Source organism: Dipodomys merriami, unplaced genomic scaffold (genome assembly GCF_024711535.1).
Source record: "Dipodomys merriami isolate MVZ:Mamm:240054 unplaced genomic scaffold, mDipMer1.0.p SCAF_56, whole genome shotgun sequence".
Lineage (NCBI taxonomy): Eukaryota > Metazoa > Chordata > Mammalia > Rodentia > Heteromyidae > Dipodomys > Dipodomys merriami.
The window spans coordinates 83,086-105,541 of NW_027206135.1; the positions used below are offsets into that span (position 1 = coordinate 83,086).

The following is a 22,456-nucleotide window of genomic DNA, read 5'->3' on the forward strand; positions in this document are numbered from 1 at the left end:
TCCTGGGAGGAGCATCACTGTGTGCTCATCCCACTGGGCTAGCCTTGCTGTTAATTCCTACATAATTCTCATGTCTGCACTCACAGCATCTCAGACACTGACAATTTATGCACCCAGATGAGTAGAGTAATAGTAATTCTGAGAAGAGCTGACATTCCTGTCATGATTAGCAATAATCCTCCATGAGCTTTTAATGGGATTCACTTCCTAAGCGTCACTCCAAGATGTTCCTTTCGTACCATCACCTCAACAACCATGTGGGAGCTTCTCTGTGAGGAAGAACTTTCTGCTTCTTGACAAAGTTTACGAGGTGACATTAGGCCCCATTTCTCCTCCAGTGACTAGAACGTGATGAAAGCAATTGGGCATGTTGAACAGAACACATCCACCATCTTGACTCTGTGCTCTGCAATATCTGAGTGGTAGTAAGTCACTTCATGTCTGCGCCTCAAAGTCCTCACAGTGGATTTTTTAAAACTTAGAAAATATTTTTGCAAAGCTCATTAAGGATTTCACTATATCCTTTTCTTCCACCTTATGGCTAGATGAGGTCCTGCCCTGGGCTCTCTGTATGACTCAGGATCCTATTCTTAATTTTCTCCAGAGAATTTCTTCCTCCTTTCCTATTTTTTCCCTTTTCCTATTTCTTCTTTACTTTCTTTCCTTTCCCTTTCCTTGTGCTGGCCATTGAACCCAGGGGCCTGTGCGTACCTGACAAGTGTCATGCAGCAAAGCAAAACCCCACCTCTTCCTCCTCTTTTGAAAAAAAAATTATCTTTATACAAGTTTCAATTTAACATGTCAGTTTATGAGCACAATGCATTCTGATCATCATTCCTTCCATCATTCTTCCCTATCTTTCCCAACCCCACCAACTCACTCTGAGTGGCCTTGCTCCTCAAACATTCCCAAATGTTTCTCCGTTATTTTACCTTGATTCCCAGTCTACCATTCTTCCCCTTCTCAACCTCCTTTACAATGAGAACATAAAGGTTGGTTATACTCAGGAGGCACTACTTCTGGGGTCATGAAGGGAGGCCTGTGGGGTTAATGTGAACAGGATTCTCTAGATCTTCTTAGTTGAGTCCAAGTGTTCCCCTCCTCAAACAGCTCCCATTACATAACTACATGAATGTAAATGGGGATGGCTGGTGAAGGGAACTGATAAGAGGGAGAAAGAGTGATTAAGAGCGGAGTATAATTGAAATTCTTTGCAATTTATGGAAATAAGTAATGAAACCCATTATAATAGCAAAAAAGGACATGGAAACTAATGAGGGCAATATCTAACGAGCACATTATATGCATATATGGAAAGCGCACAACAAACTCCTTTTGCATAATATGTGCTAATTTTTTAAAAGTATATACTCACTTTGAGTATATACTCATAGAGTTTGTTCAGAGTAAAATACAGCAAAGAATCAGGAACATAAAGACTGTATAAACTCTTAAATCATGAGATTTTATTCTAAAATACATATTTCACGGTGGGCAGTTTAGGTCCACATAAATTAACATGTACAATTATGGTTTTATAGTAGAAGGAAATGAAAGGTACAGTAAGTAATTTTTAAATCAACTAAGATCTAGTTATACAAAGGGTGAGAAATTTAAATCATGTTCTAGACAAACATTTGCTCACATTTATGAGGAACGTAAGAGAACAAGGAAGCATCCAGAACTGTCCTCTATAAATTTCTAAAATTATGAGTAACTTAAAGCTTTCTTGAATGTGTATATTTCCATTAGGATGAACAGCCACTGCAAACCAGAAAATATGTTAAGAAAACCCCTATCAAATGTCTCATTCACCTCCATTTCCCTCCACTGCCACAATATTGCTGACAAGACTTAAAGCCTGGTTCTCTGGACATTTGGCTCCAGAATGCTCAGTTTCCCTTCATCCAAACACAAGGACACACTGGGTGGCCAACTGCTCCTCAAGAGCCTGACAACCTGCCCTGGAGTGGAAAGGGTCAGGGCCACCATGGCCTTGGTCAGGACCGGGGTGGGACAGATTCTCTCACTCTGCCTCCTCCTTTCCTACCAGATGGCAGCTGTGTGAGTAATTCCCCTGTGGGCTGGGAAGGGCACGGGCAGCATGTTTACCCCAACTGATTTCCTGCATCCTCGGAGGACACACAGGCTAGGGACCGTGAGAAATCATTAATGCAAGTCATGTGAAGTTATACTAATAGTTCAAAACTAGTACTCCAGGGCTGGGAAGGTGGCTCAGTGGTAGAGTGCTTGCCTTGCATGCTTGAGGCCCTGGGTTCTATTCCTCAGCACCACATAAAATAGAAAAAAAGCCAGAAGTGGCCCTGTGACTCAAGTGGTAGAGCTAGCCTTGAGCTGAAGAGCTCAGGGACAGCGCCCAGGCCCAGAGTTCAGGCCCCACGACTGACAAACAAACAAATAAATAAATATAAAAAACAAAACTAGTACTCCACACAGCGGCATTGCTCTCACAGAACTCTTGCTCTAGGTTAGGAACTAGAATTCACATTGAGGCAACCAATGAAGCAGCATCTAGTACCAACTGCTTGTGATGCTCAAAGTCTCAGTAAAATTTTCCCATAGCCAAGTGATTCATCAAGCATAAAGGAAAGTATAGATGTTCAAAATATTTTATTTCCAGAACAGGTCCCGACCCTGGCCTGGGCCATTCTGCCGCTGTTCAAGCTAAAAATGATTATTACTCAGCTGCCGAGGGCACCCTGTAGCCCTGCAGAGGTCTCTTCATGGCATCACTGATGGATCTACTCAACTTCATTTTTTCCTAGTAGCACTTAGTGACCATTTTCTTGACCAGTGGAAAGAAAATCCTGGCTCCATAAAGAACCTGCTACAGTGCAGACACCCAAGCCCACATCTGGTCTTAGTCCTGGGAGAGAAAAAACAGGTTTTATCCCTTAGGATGGTAAGCTCCAGCTCCAGCTACTTAGTGGCCTTCTTTTCACCTTTTGAGTCTTCAGGCTCCTGCAAAGCATGGCAACTTATAGCAAGCAGCCTTTTCTCCACTGAGTGTCCTCATAGCTAGACAGTATTCATTCAGGTGAGGCTTTCCAAATGTGATGACATTTGAGTAACATCCTGCAGAGCTGGTGGTGCACATTTTGCTAACTAACAAGGTGAGATGTTTTGTCCATAATATATTGACCCTGATTACTATTTCCATGACTCTTGACTTCAAGAAACCAGACGTAAGCTAAAGACAACAGTGGATGTTGGTACAAATGGCCATGGTCGTTTACACCGCACACACCATTTGCTGGCTCTGATAGTGAGTTGGGTGTTTCCATCTTGCTCCTCATTCTATATTGTATACTTAAGATTCCCTGAGAGCCTGACTTGCATTTGCCTTTAAGCAGACACAGCTGAGCCCACAGGATTCTCAAAACATCTTATTAACAAAGGAAAAACACAATTAAAAGGTATTAAATGACTTCAAATAAAACTCAAGCCCAAAATCCACTGCAGGTGTACCTACTGCAACTCTGGGAAGTATGAGCAGGGTAGCCGTCCTGAGGACAGGACCACCATCCTCTGGTCAGGGCGGACTGGGAGATGTCACTTGCCTTTTATATTTCTGAGCATAACTTCCTCAGCATTGAGACAGATGCGAAGATGATGTATCATAGGGAATGAATGCTCATGCTGTGCCAGCAGATGAATGGAAATACTTAGCTACTTCCTCACTTCCTACACATAACTGTCCTTTTAAAGACAGAAGAATATATTACCTAATTAGATATGCTCACATTGCTGTTTTTATTTAGGAAAGGTATACATACCAGTTATACTAATGCACAGCTCCAATAATCAACAAATCCTTGCTTAGAAGAATTTTCCTGTATTTATATTATCGTTTACCTATATCTTAAAGAGACATGAAAAATAAAAATAAAAATAAAATTCATTTTCATCAACGTACTGTTAAGAAATTCAAGTTACTGAGAGGCTTTGGAGGTAGTTAAGAAATAGGCTTACTTTCCTGGCAGTAAAGTCTGAGAGACTCTTTTTGTTGAGGTTTTGGGTTTAACTGTATTTTGCTTCATCTTTTCTTTTTTGGTACTGGGGATCAAACCCAGAGAGTTGCACCTGTTAGGCAAGCACTTTGCTGCTGAGCTGCATCCCAGCCTTCTGTGAGACTCCTAATTAACCACCAAAAAACCAAAACTGTGGCTCAGGTTGGAAAGCACTAGCCTTGAATAAGAAAGCTCAGGGACAACATCCAGGCCCTGAGTTCAAGCCCACAGGACTGGCACAAAAAAAAAAAAAAAAAAAAAAAAAAGAGGCTTTGGGATTTTTAACACATCAGTGAAACTAATACCTGACCAGGTAAACCAGAACTGCAAGAGATTAAGTTTGTGCCACTTTATTCAGTATTGTACCAGCAACGTGTTGGAAATAACCTAATATCCAATAAAAGGGGCTTCATAATGCTTCTTATAAGTTCCAAAAGAACGGGTGCGGCTTTTATATTTAAATAGAGAGAGAGAGAGAGAGAGAGAGAGAGAGAGAGAGAGAGAGAGAGAGAGAGAGAGAGAGAGAGAAAATGATCTGACAGGTTACCTAAGTCATTGGAGTAACTAATAGGTATTCTTTACTATGTTCTTTATATTTGTTTTGATTTTATTTGCAGTTGTACTAATGTTTTTATAATGAGAAAAGGCAATGAAAGAACGTTAAGAAACAAAAGAAATAATATTATGCAGGAAAAAACTTGGAATTTTGCAGAGCTGGAGTGATCTGTTTGGTTTCTTAAATTTCTAATTTATATGCGCACAGCCTTCCCAGTGGTATTTGTTCAGTAATATTTTCAAGAACTTTTGCATTTTTGTAAATTGGCTGCAAATATTTCTAATCTCTGGTTCAGTTTATAGTTCTTGTATGCACTGCACACATCACATTGTGCAGGAATATTCATGCACCACAACATACATTTCCTGCCAAGAAATGATCTTTTAGATGTTACAAATGGACAAAACTAAGGAAAGTAACTAGAAAATGAAGTGGCATGCAATGATATACTGAGTTATGGAGCTTGATGTCTAAGAGAACAACGTGCTCGTTCAGGGCACCATTCACACAGCAATTCCATCAGGATTTCCAGTGAAGGAGAAACGTGGCTAGAAACTGCTGGCTGACTTTACTGGAGACTTCTGTTTCAGAGGAATTAGACTGGTCAGACTGTTTTTCTGGGTCGTTATGATTTTACTTTTTTTTTTTTTGTATAAGATAAAAAACATAAGATGTGATTGATGCTCGTTAGGTTCTTTTTAGCTGCTCAACTTGCCAGAAGAGACTTCCACATGAGCGTCATCCATCAATGTAAGACCCAGAATTCTCTATTTCTGTGTGCAATAAAGCAACATGATTTTCCACAACTGTTTTCACAGAGCCAGCTCTGTCTCCGTTCTGCCATTGGCCACTGAAGCAGAGGTGAGGTTGGGGAGCAACATTTGATTCTATGAAGAAAAGATAAAAACTGTACTTTGAGACCTAGATGGTTAACTTATCTGGGTGTTCAAACACAGCTAACTGACACAGATTCCCCTCATTCAGTCATGTTCTCCTAGTGATCATTTGTTGAAAAACTACCTGAACCACATATACTTTTAAAACCATCATCACAGGAGATGTGTGGTCTAAGATTCCTCAGTACCACATAAGCAAAAAAAGAAAAAAGCCGAAAGTGGTGCTGTGGCTCAAGTGGTAGAGCGCTAGCCTTGAGCTGAAGAGCTGAGGGACAACACCCAGGCCCAGAGTTCAGGCCCCAAAACTGGAGGGTCGGTCGTAGACCTTGAACTCTGGGCCTGGGTGCTGTCCCTAGGCTCTTCAGCTCAAGGCCGGCACTCTACCACTTGAACCAGAGCACAACTTCCACTACATTTTATTCCTCTGCTCTCATTCAACTTGACTATGCTCTTCTCTTCAGACCAGACCAGGTTACAAGTCAACGACCCACACAGATAAGGTTTTCTCTTTTCTTCTCAGAACTTGGCAGTCTAAAGAATATGTCGTGACTAAGCTATAGTATTTCTAAGATGCCTGGAATACGGCTACTTTTACCAATATAAACCACTACCGCCCCAGACGCTACTGAAACATTATTTATGGAATTAATTTTCACCACTTACAGAAAAAGGGGCTTGCAGAGGAAACCTTGGATTTGTCTGTAGCACTATGAGCACAAGAATCCCAAGTTAAGAAGACCTGTACCATGTACGCCTGGAGGACTGTCTACAGGACCCACTCTGCCCCCTCCCCCACTCAGGTGTGGTTCTCTGAGATTTCAATAATGCTCCTTACAAAGCAAAGGCAAACACTAGGGAAGAAAAACCCTTTTATGTCCCTTTCCAAGGAAGTCACAGTAATACCTTCACTACAGGGACTTGGGGCATTCTCCCTGCGCCTTGAGTAAATACAGATCTGGTGCTATCTGAAACATGTCCTTTTACTGCATTTTGAGTTGCCACTGTATTTCTATAGTTAGGAGGAATTCTGACATTTCCTCCCAAGTTGCTTCATGTTGATATATTTGGAAAAATCAGGTAGTGTGCTCCTCTTCTCAATAATTATAATTTTTTTTGGGGGGGGATGGTCGTGGGACTTAAACTGTGGGTCAGCTCAGTTCTTCAGCTCAAGGCTAAGGCTCTACCACTTGAACACAACACCACTTCCGGTTTTCTGAGCAGTTTATTGGAGATAGGAGTCTCACAGATGTTCTTGCCCAGGCTGGCTTTCAACCGCAATCCTCATATCTCAGCCTCCTGAGTAGCAAGGATTACAGGCATGAACGCTACCTGAGCCTGGCTATAAATCTTTTCTCTACCTCACCTTTTCCTTTTGTTCACCTCCAAATAAAACTCCACTAAACTTTGGTATAGATGCAAGTATTAGAGCACAGATGCAAATACTGGAGCACCCAACATGTCCACAGGAATCTGAGGCAAGTAGTAAGTAGAGAACAAAGGGCACAAAGGAGGTACAATATCATACATGTTCCATTTTCTTCTCCAGGGTCAGTGGAACATAAATGTTAAGTGACTCCCTTCCTCTTCATCTCCTCAACAGTCCTACTTCTAGTCTCACAGCTGACCCTCCTGGCTTCAAGACCAAGTTTTAAGCTTTGTTCTGTTTCAGGAGTATGTCTGTACCATCTTTAAAAACTGAAGGAAACGTATGCAGATAATCTGCATACAGTGGGGCTGAATGAAGTAAGAATGTTTAATGTGTTTAAAAAACATTTCCAATGTAGTAAAGAAAGAAACCTTCATTTGTTTTTTTTAATTGAGTTTTTCTAAAGACAGGAGGATATTAGTTTAAGAGATGCCCCTCTCCCCAAGCAAAAACTAGAGATTCTGTCTCAAATACAAGCCAGGAGTGGTGGCAGATGTCTAGAATCCTACCTACTAGAGAGGCCACAGATGGGAGGAACCCAGCAGGTTGAGAACAGCTGGTTCTCAGCCTTCTTCATCACTGTACACTGATCTGGTTCTCTGAACTTGGTTTAACTTTCCTTGATCCCCATTCATTTCTAAATTAAATAAAATCATTAACATATTCTTACATTTGAGGGAGAACCATAGTTTTAGCTAATAATAAAACTTTTAAATACATCCAAGATACATCATCCCTTTCACAAGAGGGAATTCTGACTTTCCCTTTGGAGAAAATGGACATATTAATTCTAAAAGTGTCCTTCAAAAAAATCACCAGCATGGGCTGGGAATGTGGCCTAGTGGTGGAGTGCTTGCCTAGCATGCATGAAGCCCTGGGTTCGATTCCTCAGTACCACATAAGCAGAAAAAGCCAGAAGTGGCACTGTGACTCAAGTGGTAGAGCGCTCACCTTGAGCACAGAGAGGCTCAGGAACAGAGCCCAGGCCCTGAGTTCAAGGCCCAGGACTGGCTTAAAAAAAAAAATCACCAGCAATTATGCTGTTCATCAAGACCACTTGTCATATTGATTCATTTTTGTTGCGGATACCAATCTAACAGAAGACAGAATTTAAACAATACTTAAGTATATCAAGCAAAGAACATTGATTTCGCCCCACATTCTTAGAATCATAATCCCATATGTAAAGCAGTGTTTATACTTCAATCCAGTTATCATCTAGAGAAAGTCAAGATTCAAATGCACTGGTAGGGTAAAAACAAAGGAGGAGGTAACGATGCTCGATAGGAAATGTACTCATTACCTTACTCATGTAACTGCAACCCCTCTGTATAGTATTTTATAATAAAAACATTTAAAAAGAGTGAAGTGCCCTTTGAGTATGGCAAACTATAAGAAGGAGTCCCACCAAGGACAGGGAGGTAAGGAGGCAACGAGTGTCTTCGTGTTGGGCAGACTTGTGGTTGGAAGTCAGGAAATGGGAATTACACTCACCTGCACAGGCCTGCAAGAACTGTGCTCTGCCTCAGAGTGGCTCCCTCCACTTGCCAATAGCACACCTCCACTGACAGGCTGGTGTTGGATGTTGATTACTGTTTGGTCCTGTAACTTAATTCCTTCTTCCCAGGTAAGAAAGTGAGAAGCAGCCCTACTGGGAGCCACAAGAAGGTTCCCCCCACCCCCCACCTCCCATCCCCACAATGCACAGCACTCCCAGCCAGAATTCCCAAGGACCCCTCTGCATTCAAACACAAGATGAGGAAACATCGCCCTCTTCTGTCCACCATGAATGGATGCTGCTCCTTCACCTCCCCCAATGTCAAAATAGACACAGGATCACAGTTCCTGAAATGTCCCACCCAGAAATGGTCCTTAGCTCCCAACACCTGTGATTCCCCGCCCTCTCTGCATCTCCCCTGAGGATCCCTGGGTTAGAACGCCTGCCTTTCATGATGTAAGGTCCTAGGTTCACCCCAGAACTGCAAACAAAGAAAAAAAAAAACCTGAAGCCAGCCCTCAGGGGGTTGGGCACTCTCTGTGTATTCTGCATATTATTTTTCCTGTGTATTTTATATGCACTGTGTTTTGCATGCACTGATTTTTCCTTCCAAACTATTCATAATGCTTTATAATCTCTGGCCAATTCTTTCAACAATAGGCAGTGCTTTTCTTTTTTTTAACTTTGGAATGTGATGTGTTGGGAATTGAACCCAGAACCTTGCTATGTGCTAAGAAAGTAACCACTGAATTACACCTCAAACACTTCAACATTATCATCTTTCTTAAATACAAACACTATCATGTCCTATCTCTCTCCTAATACCAAATACTGAAATATCAGAGTGCTAATAAGCACACACTGACCTCTAAAAATCGTATCACTGGGCACTGGTGACTCATACCTGTAATCCTAGCTACTCAGGAGGCTGAGATCTGAGGATCTCGGATCAAAACCAGCCAGGGCAACGAGAAGTCCATGAGACTCTTATCTCCAATAAATCACAAGAAAACTGGAAGTGGTGCTATGGCTCAAGTGGTAGAGCACTCGCCTTGAGCTGAGGAACAGCGCCCAGGCCCAGAGTTCAAGCCTCACAACCAACCCCCGACCCCCCCAAAAAATCGTTATCAAATAGGTAAAGGTGTGTTGTCCTAGTTAAATCACTTTTCCACTAAGTTTTATATAAAAAGGTGGTTAGCAGAAGAAATATTAAACTAAATTAAGCAAATTTTTTTTCTCAGAGCTTTCTATCTAATGTGTCTTATGACTGTCATCAAGATGCAATGAGCAGCAACAGACCTCTGCTTCTATCATGAGTCAGTATCAATGAGCAGCACACCCTGCTTCCATCCTGACTCGGGGACTCTGTCCCTGCTTCTATTGTGACTTAGCACTGATGTACAATCCTTCTCAGGGGAGCAGTGTTACGTGTCCTATTTATTCTTCCAAATTCCTATCATTTGCTTGAATACAAGAATAAGACATTTTTGCTAGAAAAGGAACTTTTTCACACATTAACATAAATGTACAGCATTTTATAGGTTGTCCATTCTAGTTTTTTTTTCTTTTTTTTGGGGGGGTCGAGTCATGGGGCCTGAACTCTGGGCCTGGGCGCTGTTCCTCAGCTCTTCAGCTCAAGGTTAGCACTCTACCACTTGAGCCACAGCGCCACTTCCAGCTTTTTTCTTTTTGCTTATGTGGTGTTGAGGAATCAAACCCAGGGCCTCATGCATGCAAGGTAAGCGCTCTACCACTGAGCCAACTTGCCAGCCCTGTCCATTCTAGTTTTAAAATAACACACTACAAACCTTCCTTAAATCCATGAACACCACAGTGCCAGGATATCACTTGCTATAGTATCTCTTATCTGGATGGAGTGAGCCCTTCACACAGAAGTCAGTCTCCTTGTGGAAGGTACAGAAGGCTGTGACAGCAGATATGGATGGAGTCTGCTAGTCCTGCAGTAGTTGCTAAGTGTCCTCTAGACTGCCCAGAATGAAAAGCTAGTTCTGTCCTGCATTCTACTGTGCTTTACCTACCACTCAACCACAAACAAAACCAAACCTGATTAATAAAAAAGATTTTCTAAACCAGGTAACAGATGGTAAATTGGTGAGAAAAAAACCAAAACCCTGATAATTCTGCAAAATTTCTTTTTTTTTGGGCAGGGGTCCGGTTTGGGGCCTGAACTCTGGGCCTGGGCGCTGTCCCTCAACTCTTCAGCTCAAGGCCAGCGCTCTACCACTTGAGCCACAGCACCACTTCCAGTTTTTTTTTCATTTTGCTTATATGGTGCTGAGGAATCGAACCCAGGGCCTCAGGCATGCAAGGCAAGCGCTCTACCACTGAGCCATCTTCCCAGCCCTGCAAAATTTAATTCTATTACTGGCTTTTCATCATGCTCATCTAAATGTAGTGAAAGACCTGTTAGAAACGGTCACCCACAGCAACAAGTCCTGCCCAGCCTAGTCCTTGAATCCTCTTACAGCTTAGTAGAAAGGATTATAGGATTAGCTTTGGATTAAGCCTTGTCAAGACTTCTGAGCAGTGATAAATCTGCCTATAGACTAGATTTGAAAGATATTAGAACTCTTCTCTAGGTACAGTAACTGTTTTCCCTCTGGGGTTTGCAAGCTAGGGTATGCATTCCCACAGCTGTGACCTCAGAGCTCCTGACAGCCAAAGAGTCTAACTCTCCTTTGAACACCCTCTGCTCTACTCCACGTGTCCCTGTGGGGCTGGAAGAATGCTGTCTGCAGACTGCGGGAGCTGAGAAGATGAAGTGTGCTCCTCATTAGTGATAATTAGTAGATGGCACCTACGTGGAACACGGTTTGAAGACCTTTCAGTTTCTTCCTGCTGTGGCACTACAGCAAACTCCTGTTGCTTTCCATCTTAGGGTAGCTCTCATACTGAAGGCCCAGGACTTAGAGCAAGGGTCTGGAACAGGCTCACCCACACCTGTACCTGACGTGTCCTGCCTGCTCTCTAGAGAAATAAAGGGGTTTGCAAAAGAAGACATGGTATAATACTTGCCACATGAGGCAGAAGCCAGCTACCATACCAGTCAGCCATCTGCACCAAGATGTCAATTCTACAGTGACCCTACCCAGGAACAGTGAGGCAGAGGCAAAGCAGTACAGATGGGATGGAGCACAGGTATAGTGCTCCCATGATCTACCCATACAAGCTCCCAGTTCTGAAACTACCCCCTCAGCCCCAGTCCCATAACCACTTACCCCCTCAGCCCCAGTCCCATAACCACTTACCCCCTCAGCCCCAGTCCCATAACCACTTACCCCCTCAGCCCCAGTCCCGTAACCACTTACCCCCTCAGCCCGTCCCATAACCACTTACCCCCTCAGCCCGTCCCATAACCACTTACCCCCTCAGCCCCAGTCCCATAACCACTTACCCCTTCAGCCCTAGTCCCATAACCACTTACCCCCTCAGCTCCAGTCTCTCAGCCACTTTTCCCACTCAGCCCCCAGTCCCTCAGCCACTTTTCCTCCTCAGCTCCCAGTTCCTTTGCTGGTCCCCCCATCAGCTCCTTGGCCACAGATGTCTGTCTGCTGTGGAGAACTTGGATGTGATGGGGCTGCTCCTGACTTTCCCAGCACTACATGTCAGTAACAGTTTCTAATGAATTTAAACTGCACGTGGTACTTTAACAGAAGACCAAGTTTATTACTCCCATTCAGTAGTTCCTGGGGGCTTTGATGTTAAGTCATACATAATTCGAGAAATACCAGGAATCTTCTTAATCTCAGTGACCATCTTTAACACCACCTGTTATAGAAGAAAGATTACCAGTGAAATAATCAGCATCTGCTGTATATCCAGTCTTATTTAGTGAAATAGATTACCTTCCATGTATACCAAATAGGGTTACTTAACTTATACAGTGAACCTGATCTTACTATACAAAGTAGTAACTTAGTCATACTATTTGAAGTATCATCCACAGACAGATGCTGGTCTGCAAGCTGAGTTTGTTACCAGGCCCCAACAAGTGTTGAAATCACCTACAGTTATCTAACATTAAGTGTGTAAATGGCTGTTTTAAATTATCTAAGGCACTGGAGGTTTATGTCTATAATCCTAGCTATTCAGGAAGCTGATATGTGAGAATAGTGGCTCATAGCCAGCCCAGGGAAGGTAAAGTCTATGAGACTCTAATCTCCAATTAACCACCAGAAAACCCAAAGTGGAGCTATGGCTCAAAGTGGTAGAGTACTAGCCTTGAGCAAAAGAACTCAGGGACAGTGCCCAGTGTTCAAGGCCCACAAAGGGAGGGGAGGGCATAGGGGACTATCTAAGGCTTCAACACATAGCTGAGAGCACCAAAGTGTCACATGATGCACTCTAAAAGTCACTGACATTGATGATCTGGTCATGTGACTGGCCATAACTCTGGCAGATGCAGAGGCATATTCACTGAGCCAGCTTACTAGCTTAAACCAGAACTGTCAAATTTGTGCTGGAGCAATGGCCCAACTAACAGTTTCAGTTTTATTTCCAGTTGGCAAACTTTGGAGCTCTAGCATCTGAGCCACACCTACAGCCCACTCCTAGGGTTTTCTTCTTTACCTGGGTTGACTGCAATGTAAAGTAGAGGTTAGCAAGATGAGATAAAAGTACAGATTACAATGGGTTACTTTCTACATGGTAATTAGGTATCTGTAGGGCATATTAAATTTAAGGCCTTTTTCTGGATTAAGTACTCGTGTGTGTGTGTGTGTGTGTGTGTGTGTGTGTGTGTGTGTGTGTGTGTGTGTGTGTGTGTGTGTGTGTGTGTGTGTGTGTGTGTGTGTGTGTGTGTGTGTGTGTGTGTGTGTATCTTATGAATATAGAAAAAATCCCAGTATAGTGTGTGTGTGTGCACGCGCGCGTGTGTATCTTATGAATATAGAAAAAAATCCCAGAATCTGTAGGGCATATTAAATTTAAGGCCTTTTTCTGGATTAAGTACTCGTGTGTGTGTGTGTGTGTGTGTGTGTGTGTGTGTGTGTGTGTGTGTGTGTGTGTACTCGTGTGTGTACTCGTGTGTGTGTGTGTGTGTGTGTGTGTGTGTATCTTATGAATATAGAAAAAATCCCAGTATAGTGTGTGTGCGCGCGCGCGTGTGTATCTTATGAATATAGAAAAAAATCCCAGAAATACTAATTTTTGTACTATCTCTCCCAGTCTCTATAAAATGTCATGAGTACTGAAAATGTACATTAGAAAAGAAATACATCAATCACCTCCACAGGGATCTCATTGCCAGGAGTTGCCGGTATACCAGTCATGAAGTCACTTGTAATGAAAGTCCGAATAACCACAGATCTCTGACAGGAAGGCTGCTTCTGGAGTGGGTCCCGATCAAAATGCAATGGTGTCAAAATCACTGGCATCTGGCTGATTTTCCCAACATACCCTAGAGAAACAAACACAGCACCTATCACCACACCTAGAAAACGCATCCCAACCTAGCTAGGCACACCCTTGGGGCATGAACAGAACTCGATCAGTGCAACAATGTGGCACAGGGTAGGGGTAGCTATACAGTCATCCCTTGCTATACTGCAGTTCACTCTAGCTCGGGCTTTAAAATACATAAATAGCGATCCCTCACCTGTCGTGGGGGTCTCTGGCACATAACTCCTGTGATAGGTGAGGGATCACTGTACTCAACCCTTACTATAAACACTGACAGAACAAACACTACAAGAAATCAGGGTTAGCCTCCTGCAGCCTCTGGTCACATTTTCACCAATTCATCTACACATAATCATGTTTTATGTGAATTCTTTTTAACGACATATTAATATTTATTGTAGATTTACCAACATTAAACTAACCACAAGTAACACCATAACTCATGCATCAACTTATATGTGGTTATCTACCACACAGATTTCCTCTGGAAGGATATCGTGGCCTTCTTATGCTTAGGAACCCACATTTGAGGTGCCCTCAGGGAAACCTTAAACAGGACAATTTATCAACACACACCACAAAACTAACATGCACCAAATGGACAGTAAGGATACTTGGGAGCTTACACAGGCAGAGCTGGTGCCTGCTGCTGCTGTGAGCAAGGCCACCCTGGCCCGCCAACGGCCACAGAGGTGAGTTCTGTGTGGAAGGCCGTGTTATGGAGCCATCTGCTGCAAATATAACAGCAATGTCCAGAAAGGCAAACACTACATCCAGTTACTAGACACCATAATGTCAAGCTTCCAGACACTAGTCAGTGTGCAGTGATAAGCCAAAAGCCAACTTACCAGACTCTCTGAGGATGTTATGAGCCTCAAAATCAGCTTGGCGCAAAGTACTGAGCACCCCAGTTGTCAAGAAGGTGGGAGTGACATCTGTAGGAGGTTCTTTGACCGGTGGGCCAAAGATATAGACAACTCTGTAACAAGGAAAGAGATAGAAGTCATAGAGAAATCATTTAGTGTGAGAAACAAGACATTTATAGTTAGGCCTCTCCCCTCGCTTCAACTTTCCCAAACAGGCAAAATATACTATTATAGAAGGAGGCTATGGTATATGGGTGTAAACCTAAACTCCATGTGTGACATCCTGTGACAGCACAGGATACTACAGGCATTGTGACTATGAAAACCCTATCATGTGATGTGCTAGGCTTTAATGTCCCCAATACTTCCATATCCATCCAGGACCTGTTGCTGGAAGTAGATATGATCAAATGAAACATGCTGGATCAGGAAACACCCTCTACCCTTCCCAGGCCAGGGACCCTTGGAGGTGCCAGAGCAAAAGGCTGCATGAACACAAAGGAAGGAACTGGAATTAGGCTACCACAAGCCAAGTGCTGGCAGGAACCACCACATATGAGGAGAAATATCAGATAAAGAAAACAAGAAGGCAGAGAAAAAGAAACCAGCACATGAAAGTTTAATCAAAGAGTGAATGTCTTGAGCGAAAGCAAAAGCGAAAGCAAAATAGAGACAAAACTGCAAGACTGCTGTGAAAAAAAAAAAAAAAACATAATAAAGCAATGGAAATAAACAGTAAAAGGAAATTTCTGACATATAAAGTTAGCTATGAAGGAGGCTGAGATCTGAGTTTCATGGTTCAAAGCCAGCCTAGGCAGGAAAGTCTGTGAGATATTTATCTCCAATTAACTACCAAAAAGTTGGAAATAGTGATACTGGCTCAAAGTGGTAGAGCCTAAGTGCTCAGGGACAGCACCAAGGCCCTGAGTTTAAGCCCTAGGACTGGCACAAACAGTTTACAGAGATATTAGCATTCTTCGGAAATGAATATCCTTAAAGAGTATATTGCAAAGAAAGTGTTTCTGCATTTGGGTCCTTCTAGGAAGTATTGTCTTTTATCTGAAGAAACACAGATTCTCTTTAATTACATAAGACTTTGCGAACAACACTAGCAAGTATATTTCTAGTTTCTGCGGCCAACCTGAGTAAATAAAGTCTGAAGTAATTATTTTTGGTTGTTAGCTGACTAATAGGCATCAAGAAAATTGGAGAGTTAACTGTGAAATAAGAGCATTTAATTTGCAATCTGCCACTAAGCAAGGGACATTTCTGAGCTGCAAGTGAACATAACTGATTGGTTGCAAACAGGTTATAAATCATCTGGTAATATATCTAATGCAAGAAATTAATGTGCAAATAAAAGGAAAATTCAGTCCATAAAATGTAAACTCTAATTCAAATGTAGCTATTTTAATACCTGTCATATATATGCCTTCTTTACTTTCTCAGACTTCTATTAAGTCAACAAATCCCTCTAAGTCTGTAACACGTACAAATTTTTTGTCAATCATTCTAGAATTACACATCATCATAAAAGCAGTTGTATGGCTGGGTACTAACTGCTCATGGCTGAGATCTGGAGGACAGAGATTCTGGATCAGCACAGGCAGAAAGGCCTTGAGACCTCTGGAAGCACCTCTCACCCGTATATACAAGAAGTCTAAGTAGGCAGAGCACAGCCCAAGACAGCCTGAACAAGAAATGAATCTACCACAAAACCACAACAAATGTGACTCTAGTAGCAGTTTCTGTCTAGTAAATGTAAAGCCCCAAGTTCAAGCCCCATACTTCTAGAGAGACAGAGAGACTAATAACCAACCAAACAGCATAAGCCACAAACCTAGAAAATATACCTTAATGCTGTTATATTTTATACTAAAATAAAATACCTTTCCACTTCCTTAAGTAGCAGTTTTATGTCAAAAGGATTGCACTGTGATGAAGGATCATAACCTAAGATAATGTAAAGTACCCACCTGTCCCAACCATCACTAAAGCACAAAAGAAAGAGAGAGGAAGAGAGAGAAAAAGAGAAAGGAGAAATAAAAAGAAACAACCATAAGCTAAGTGCTGAATTATAATCAGAAGTATAACTATGAAGAGAGCCACTGATTCCCATCTACCATCTCTTACTTATACCTTTCTTGAGTGGTCCTCCATTAACACATCCTTCCTTTCCACTTCACCACGCACCCCACCTAACCGCCCAGCAAAACACACCTGTTGATGTTATGACACATTCGAGGTATGAGCCTAGCAAGGAAAATAAGAGATTCCCAGTCTGGCTCATCTTTACTGGAGAGTCCACACACATAGCTGTAGGAACGGCAGTCACCCTGAAAAACATAAAACCAACCACTTTTAACAATTTTACATATTCAAAAGGTGGGATGAAAAATACTTTATACATAATGACACTATTAAGTTTGTATTTTCCTTTTTTTTTTTTTTTTTTTGGAGGTACTAGGGTAAATTCAGGGCTTTGTGCTTACTAGGCAAGTACTTGACCACCACTTGAGCCAGCTCTAAAACCTTTCAAGACTAGGCCTCATTTTTGGCCCACAACCCTCCTCCCTATGGCCCTGTGCAAGGCTGAGATCATGTGTATGCACCATCACTCCTAGATTATTAAGAAAGATGGGGTATTACTTTTTCCTGGCTGGCCCCAAATCCTGATTCTCTTGGTTGTCACCACCCAAGTAGCTGGAATTTCATGTATGAACCACCAAATGCAGCTCATTTCTAAAAGTGTACTCCAGATATTTCTCTAGTGATTTAAACAAATCCCAAATTAAAATCCCACATTAAACTAGACCTAAATCCGTTTTTAAAGCATCATGGTACAGAATTCAGTCAATATATCTCAGAAGTTCACTAGAATTTCAGTTCAAATGTCTTCCCTACTATGACTGGCCAACCTAACTTGTTTACTGATAAAAGATAAAGTGGGAACCAAAAACAATTCATGGACACTTACCAACATGTTTAAAAGTAAGCTAAAAACTAACTTAAACCTAAGTGCATAATGAAGTAACCATCAACTGATGAATGGACCAAAAAATACATAGTGCTAACACAGCAAAACACTATTTAGTCATAAACAAGGATGAAACCCTGTCATCTTTTGTAAGCGTGGAACTGAAGGTCTTTACATTAAGTGAAATAAGCCAGACACAGACACATCATATGTGGAATCATAGAATTTGAGCACAAGCTGGAGGAGAACTGAGGGAGCAGGAGAGATGTGGAAGGTTGCTTAGCACTACAAAGTTAGATAAGTAACAAATTCTGGAATCCTACTACACTGTCAAGTGACTACAGCTAACAGTCAGATACTATACATTTCCATTAACAGGAAGAGTTTGGATGGCTGCACACAAATTGTAAATGTGTCAGAGGAGGGAGGTGTGTTTACACAGATATGAACATTATACAAGGTATTTGTGGATCCAAAATCACATTGAATTCCACATTGTAATTTTGGTGTCAAACATTTGAAAAAGTCATAAAGTGAATAAAAATAATTGGCTCCCTTTTCCTTTGTTCTACTTAATCCAAATTATTCTGTATAAATACAAACTTAAAAAATTTTTTATAAAAAGTTAATAGATACCAAACACAGAAGTACTGTCTGCCATCAGAGTTGAAGCAGAGCCACATTCAATACCAGAACTGGAAGAAAGGAAAATTCAGCAGGTGGAGGGCAGTGGTACTGCTCACACAAGCGACAGTAGCACCTGGCAGTGTGGCTTCATGGAGGGCCTTTCTACAGCTAAGGAAAAGCTTCTACTTGGGGATTCTTGGGGCTTAAACTCAGGACCTGGGTGTGTCCCTGAACCTTTTTGCCCAAGGCCAGCACTCTACCACTTGAGCCACAATTCTACTTCTGGCTTTTTTGGTGATTAATTGAAGATAGAAGACTTTCCTGCCTAGGCTGGCTTTGAATCACGATCCTTAGATCTGAGTATTAACCTGAACATGCATGAACCACCAGCATCCAGCAGAAAAGCATCTTAAAGCCACTGTATTTCACACTTCCAACTATAAATTTGGACATGGCCTAAATTTCCTGTCCTTCAAGAAAGCAGTGGGCAAGCCAGACATGAAGCAAAGAGTTCTTCAAATTTTTATTTTTAGTTAGAGTAGAAAAAAATGTTCCACAGCCAGGTACCAGTGGCTCATGCCTATAATCCTAGCTACTCATGAATCTGAGATCTGAGGATGGCAGTTCAAAGCAGCCTGGGCAGAAAAGTCCACAAGACTATTATCTCCAATAAACTACTCAGAAAACCGGAAGTGGCACTCAAGTGGTAGAGTGCTACCCTTGAGCTGAAGAGCTGAGGGACAGCACCCAGGCCCAGAGTTCAAGCCCCACAACCAACAAAAAAGAAAAAAAAGAAAAGAAAAGAAAAGAAAAAGGCATTCTAAAACTACGAATTCTCTGCCTGAATATTCAGTTCCTATAGTCTTATTCAATCTACAAACATGCCACTAAATGGCCATTTCACTTCTCTATTTAGTGTATAGGTTTGTACCTACTTAATTCTTACCTAATTCCTAGTCCCAGAGGTGACAAGAGCACTCAGGCAAGGTTAAGTAGATGACTCACCTGCACACCCACAGTCTTAATTGGCAGCAAGAAGGCATTCAGTGAATGCAGACTGGTAATTTGCATCAGCTTCTCCTGATCCTCTTCTGTCGTGCAGGCTTTGACTCTTTGTAATAATGTATGAGGCTGAGAAAACCAGAGATGTGTGGGCCAGTTAAAAAACCTGGCATTGGCTCTTCCCATAGCCAGTACTATCCTCAAATCTGTACTCACAGCTTTGTAAAATCCTGTCGCATTTCTGTAAGTGCCTATCCTTTTCTAACTCACTATACACCATGCCAAAAATGCATTCTGGAGGCTGTCCCACAGAGGGTCAGTAACAGCTCATACTGCATACACCAAGACGTACTGTCTCTCTTCTTTGGTTTGAGCCAGTACCTTCATCCAGCTCATTTATTTTTCCTGTATTAAGTTTTAAAACTAAACCTTCTCTATACCCATTCTTCCATAGTTCCTCTCAAGATAATGAGTCTTTCTGACAAACAATACAGGCACTTTTAATGCTTTATATACTATTCTATACTTTAAATAGAAAAGGTCCACCATTGTTATTAGTATCTGAATAGTGTGTTTGTTCCTTTTACCATTTCCTTTTCTACTGAGATATTTTTGCTTCTCATGAAGCAGGTTCTTTAAAATGCTAGTTCTTAACCTCCATCCCTCATTTTACTCAGGATGCTCACGGACACTAGGGAAAAGGGAGAGCAACAGACCTCCAAAGCTCCCTGGATGATTCTAAGCAAAGCCAGGGTAGGCGTTAAGTGGCTATTGGCAGTAAATTTTATCAGAAAATTACTGTATTTCAGAGTTTTGCTAACTTCAATGTCTATAGATTTTCCATCATTTCTCTGTAGCCATGTTGTCTCTGACACTCTGTAATTTCACTAAGATATGCCAGCCAGGTGTCATCATCTTCCCCTCAGCCTGCCTGCGTCATGTAAAATGAATCCTAGGTGTCATCTTTTACCTGCTTAGACAAATTTATTTACTGACCTACTATTCCCTAGACAGATGTTAAAGCTGACCTCTCATTCCTGCTTGAAGCTCTTTTACACACACCATTTTCATTTTTCCTTTCTCTTGCCAGTGCTGGGGCTTAAATTTAGGGCTCAGGGACTGTGTCCCTGAGCTTCTTTTGCTCAAGGCTAGTACTCGACAACTTGAGCCACAGCACCACTTCCAGTTTTCTGGTGGTTAACTGGAGATAAAGAGTCTCACAGACTTTCCTACTCAGGCTGGCTTTGAACCGTTATCCTCAGCTCTCAGCCTCCTGAGTAACTAGGATTACAGGCGTGAGCCACCAGCGCTTGGCTCTATACTGTTTTCTTTCTGACAACTGACCCTCATTTCCAGATAAGGTCTTCACATCTACCTCTGAGCCCATGGCTCTCTTTCCAACTATGGTTAATTTCAGTTATTAATTTCATTCCATATCTACTCAGTCATTTTTAGTAGTGTACTTTTATTTGTACTTATATACTTTTATGTATATATATTTGTATTATCAATGCCTTTTATTTCTACTTTTCTTGTATATTTCTTAGCTTGCAGTTTTCAGAACACATAGGTCAAAAGTGACTGCCCTGCCACTCTGACTGACCACTCTTCTGATAAGTGTGTAGCTCGAGTGCGGCCCCTGAGAAGAACCACGAGTCAAGTCCAGCCGCTCAGCAGTCCAAGGCCACACAGGTGAGGACAGACAGCTGTGCTCTACAACTGGTACTTCAGCTCCTCCCTAACTCCCAGAATCCCCCATACATAATGCAGGTTTGAAAGCAGTTTACCTCTATTATTTTTTAGGCATATAGGACATATCCAGATTTTCTGGAAAGAGAAGTCTTCATTTCAGTCTCTGCAACATATTTTCTTCAGTCATATTAAGGTTTACTAATTTGACTTTTCCAATCATGAAATTTTAACAAATTTGCAAGTAAAGCAGTGCAGAAGTATTCCATTCACTTATTAGATGTGTCAAATGATTACCTTCTTAACGCTTGCAGAAAAATCAGCTACTATTTTCAAAATGTTGTTGGTTTCAGGAAAATCCTTACAAATATAAGGTTCTTCTGCACATATTACTCGAATTGCCAGGCCAGGACCTGAAATTAGAGTAACACCAGAAAACTAACAGAAAATGTCACTTTCAAAACATAATCCTTACAAAATTAAAATCTATCTGCCATCCAAAAGTGTTTATAGGGTGCTATGGATCAAGGCCAAGGCCTCACCACTGATCTGTATCTCAGCTCGGAGCCAGTGGTATAGCTCAGAGGTATAGCACAGACCTGGGTTCAATCCAAAACAAACCTCCCCATTGTAAACAAAGTATTAATTTCAAATGTAACTACTGGGTTCCTACTCAAAATATTTTAAAACATTACTTCAAGTGTCTCTGTATCAATGCCTTCTACTTCCTAATTTTGTTACGTATTATTTTAAAATCATGTTACATATGCCAATTTATTTTTTATAATATACACACAAAAAAGTATACACACAAAAAAGTATAATGAGCTACCCTATGCTATTTAAGAAAATATATCAACAAACCAGTACATATATTTTACCAAGTCCTTAACAGTTGATATGTAGTAATCTTAGAAAACCTGGAATCACTACTTTGCCATACAGGAAATGGCTGATTACAGGCAAATGCGAGCCATATCAGTTAACTGTCCCCAGTCTCATTGTTCATCTTGAGATGGAGAGCTTAAGGTTAGTTTTTAAAGGAAAATAATGAAATCTTAGATGGCAGAAAGCCCGATGGATGTCGAATGCATAGAAGCCTAGCTGAAATGATGACCAAGCTCAGCACACAGTAACCTCCCCCTCCCAACATTTCCCACCATCCTTCGCCAGCACACACACCAAGGACTGATCTTACACCTCTAGATTCCACAATGCTACACTGTTTTGGGGGGAGGGGAAGCATGATGATTCACAGCAGACATCCAATTACTAGAAATATAATCCCATCTCTACACCTTCTATTCTGTGTAACTTGGCAAATTAGTCTGATCCATAAATTTCCTCACCTGAAAAACAGAACAAGACCAGCTTCTACTATGAGAATAATATATGACAATATTTTCCAAAGCAGAGTGCCTAAGTGTTTTAAAAACGTTAGTTATTACTATGTTTTTAGTTTAATTG

At 41.6% G+C, this 22,456-nt stretch overlaps 1 protein-coding gene across 1 annotated transcript in view; it reads right to left on the minus strand.

Annotated features, from left to right (window-relative positions):
• Positions 1-12,070: 12,070 nt before the first annotated feature.
• LOC138812149 (GMP synthase [glutamine-hydrolyzing]) overlaps positions 12,071-22,456 on the minus strand; it is a 38,310-nt gene continuing 27,924 nt past the window's right edge. Inside the window, exons 11-16 of the mRNA XM_070000075.1 lie at positions 21,287-21,402; positions 19,304-19,429; positions 16,915-17,030; positions 14,677-14,807; positions 13,654-13,826; positions 12,071-12,196 (exon numbers count right to left, since the gene is read on the minus strand). Coding sequence (XP_069856176.1) covers positions 12,095-12,196; positions 13,654-13,826; positions 14,677-14,807; positions 16,915-17,030; positions 19,304-19,429; positions 21,287-21,402 — 764 coding nt within the window. The 3' untranslated portion in view covers positions 12,071-12,094. The remainder of the gene's footprint in view (positions 12,197-13,653; positions 13,827-14,676; positions 14,808-16,914; positions 17,031-19,303; positions 19,430-21,286; positions 21,403-22,456) is intronic.